Source organism: Chrysoperla carnea, chromosome 1, assembly GCF_905475395.1.
Source record: "Chrysoperla carnea chromosome 1, inChrCarn1.1, whole genome shotgun sequence".
Classification (NCBI taxonomy): domain Eukaryota; kingdom Metazoa; phylum Arthropoda; class Insecta; order Neuroptera; family Chrysopidae; genus Chrysoperla; species Chrysoperla carnea.
Window position 1 is genome coordinate 111,670,252 of NC_058337.1, and position 3,580 is coordinate 111,673,831.

Below are 3,580 nucleotides of genomic sequence, written 5' to 3' on the forward strand. Positions count from 1 at the left end.
GCGTCGAATATGAGCAGTTATTAAATTTACAAACTTTAATGTAAATGTTTTTAAATGTTACCTATTGTTGTAATTTAATGTAAATTTTAATGAATAAATGATTCCATGTTAAATAGGCTATTTGAATATCTGTTAAAAATCAGCCATTTTAACTTCACGAAGTAAAATGGTTTTACTTTTACTAAAAACAAAGATGATGAAACGCATATAAAATTAATACTTTTCATGTACAAGATCCGCTAACGATTAAAATAAGAACTAATATTATGACAAACAAGTGAAAACAAACAATTGACTGAGTTAATTGTTGAAATACCATGTATAGGCAGTGTTGATAACTCTGTCACATTTCACATACATACATATCTGACATATTTAACTGATATTCTCATATAATGCGCAAGTGTTGATGCGCAATAGTTTGTTTTTTTGACGTCACGTAAATAACAAAAGATATTCACTTTGATATTCCTATATTAATACATACTATAAAATTTGCACCTAATTAACGCCCTCGTGGGTAAACAGTGATGTTTACGAAAAAATGTTTCAAACAAAAGTTGTTTTTAGAGGAACATTTTTTACATTTAAACTTTTGTTCTATCTCTAACGGTTTACAAGATGAATCCTACGGACCCAAGACCCAATTGACCTATGATGCTCATTTACGAACTTGACCTGACTTTTTACGTCCTGAGTACGCTGTAAATTTCAGATCGATATCTTTTTTCGTTTTTGAGTTATCGTGTCCACAGACGGACGGACAACCGGAAATGGATTAATTAGGTGATTCTATGAACACCTATACCAAAATTTTGTTCGTAGCATCAATATTTTTAAGCGTTACAAACTTGGGACGAAACTTAATATACTATGTATATTTCATATATACATGGTATAATTAGTGTACTTCAGATTCACTAAAAATCACAAAATAAAAAAAAACTTTTAACAAAAAGAATACCGACTTCAAAAAGAAAAATTTTTCCAAAACAAATTAATGCACTAAAAAGTAAAAAAATAACGATAATATAATGTAGTTAAAATTATTGTTATTTTTCGAGTCGGTGTCAGCCCAGCTAATGTAGCAAACTGTTCTGTCAACTGCACTGTTGTTTCCTTGACTGACACCGACTCCAAAAATAACAATAATTTTAACTACATTATATTATGGTTATTTTTTTTACTTTTTTTCTTGGTAAAAAACTCAATAAAAGTTCTTTGAACATAAATTAAATTTAGGAGATACTCTCTTGACAAAAAGCACACTCTAAAGTTATAATAACTTGGCAAGATTAACAGGTGTTGTTAGAGTACCGACAATCTTCTAAAATGAAAATTTTATTACAAAACAGAATGTAGGTACATGTTTTTCCTTATACGAATCTAAGTTATCGTTTTACTTAAAAATAGGAAAATTTTATGAAAATACTTTATGAAAGCATAACAATTCATAACGCCAAACATATGAAATGAAAATATGTACAGGAAAATGTTTTTTAAATATATTTGATAAAAACTAAATTTTTAAATTATCATTTAAAAGAATTTTTCGATCGCCAATCTAAATATTCATCAAAGTCAGCGTCATCATCATCTGATTCTTCAGCTTGTCTTCGAATCGCTTCTTCTTGTGCTAATTTCTTTAAATTTTCTTTCTTCCTTTCTAAATCTAATACTCTAAAATGGAAAAAGGTGAAAATTTTAGATTTAGTATGGAAATTTACTAATACAATAAATTATTACCTAGCCCAATTTCGAATTTGTTCGTCTATTTCATCAATTTGTCGTTCAGTAGTAGCTTCTTCTTGATCCTCAGCTATAATTGTATCCGATACTGAATTTACATCTTTCATTTCTCGTTGAAATCGTTCCCATTCTTCTTCAATTGGATCTTTATATTCTAAATTTCTTGCCTTGGCATCTTGTTTTGGATCGTCAAAAAATCCTTCTGGAAGTACTTCATTATTCGGATTATTGGATGTATCAACTTCCATGGGTTCATTTTGTGTTTTTTCGTTTGGAAGTTTAAAATTCACTGGTTGAATAACAGTGTTAGTAGGTTTTTTCGAATCAAAAAAATCATCTGGTATTGAGGATGTATTAGTTTCGTTAGATTGGCTACTGTTTTTCAATATTCCTTTAATTTTCTTGGTTGATTGTGTTGGTTCTGGTGATAAAGGTCTTTTAGATGCCCCACTCGCGACTAGATCTTTTAATCGTTTTGCTTCCGCAACATTTTCTTTATGTTGCTTTGCATTTATATGTATAGGCCATACAGATTCGCTTCTAACAATTGATTTGCACAAAATACACATAAGTTGTCCACTTTCTGTATACGTAAACAATTATTAAGGAAAAATTCATTAGTAATTAGAAACAGTGTAACTGAGTTGTTACGTCCTAAGCTGCAATTAAAACTCATTGTAAAGGATTGTATTGTATTGTAAAGGATATTTTGCTAAAGGTGAAGAAATTCTCTGAACTTCTTTTTTCATACGACCCTTCTGTTCATTCATTAATTTACGTAAATCATGTTGTGATAGTTTCTTTTTTGCATTTTTAAATGCTGCTGACATTTTGAACCATAAATTTTTCTGCTTTATCGCATGGAACGTAATTAAAATAATATCAATATTTGTGTTTTGATAGATTCTAACCTAAAAACACATATTTGACTTGGCTGCATTCACACGTATTTAGTAATAAGCAACTTTCTTAGGCTGCTTTCATATTACTTCAGTCATATACTATATGACATATAGTGCATATGACTGTGGTCATGACTATGTGTATTGTATATTATAATAACCTTGGTAGTTACGCAAAGTTTTTTTTTTTTTTCTAATCTTTAAATACTAATTGGATCTGGAGTCATATTTCATTCAAAATTTTAAAATTGAAAATAAATATACAAAAGGTAATTGAATCATTTCTGGGAAGTTTTGATAAAAATGGAACGAAACTTGCGCTACTTTAAAGATGTAACCTCATGATGATGCTTCACGCTGTCTTTGAGCGTCAAATAAAGGTTCCACCTGTCTGGGAAAATTAGAATTTTGTCCAGCGTCAAGCGACATCGTCAAATTGTAAAAATAAGCGACAAAAATGGGTGTAAATATAGAAAGTCGATATCTGGAGATATTTATACTAAAAATAATTATTTAACCTTATTTTTAATAAAACACTTGGTAATGATAAACAGTTGAATATAAACTTATTTAGCCAGTACTGTCAAAATCTTTTCTGAGAATAAAAAGCTAAACTTTGTTTAGCTTTTTACGATGTGACGCTGCTTCTTTTTCAAATAAGCAGAACTTCTTACCATCTAGAAGTTTTTTCCAGATGGCAGCACGGCCTAACATAAAAATGCACCTTAAATTTTATAGTATTTAAAAAATAAAACTACAATTAACAAATTAAAAATATATTTATTTACAAATATCTTTTTGGCAATCCAAAATGGAAAATTTAAAATAAGTAAGTAACATAAAAACTTAATATATTTACAAATATTTTATAAACAATAATTCATAATAATTAGATAATTATAATAATTTTAATAGAGTTATATACCTTA

The 3,580-nt window shown here is 28.5% G+C and overlaps 1 protein-coding gene across 1 annotated transcript; it reads right to left on the reverse strand.

The window, feature by feature from the left end:
* Positions 1-1,325: 1,325 nt before the first annotated feature.
* On the reverse strand, positions 1,326-2,645 carry LOC123305995 (zinc finger protein 830). Its single transcript, XM_044887856.1, has 3 exons — positions 2,458-2,645; positions 1,747-2,340; positions 1,326-1,680 (listed from the first exon to the last, which is right to left on the reverse strand). Exons 1-3 carry the CDS (start codon positions 2,577-2,579, stop codon positions 1,536-1,538), a joined length of 861 nt encoding a protein of 286 aa, XP_044743791.1. The 5' UTR covers positions 2,580-2,645; the 3' UTR covers positions 1,326-1,535.
* Between the last annotated feature and the right edge of the window lie 935 nt (positions 2,646-3,580).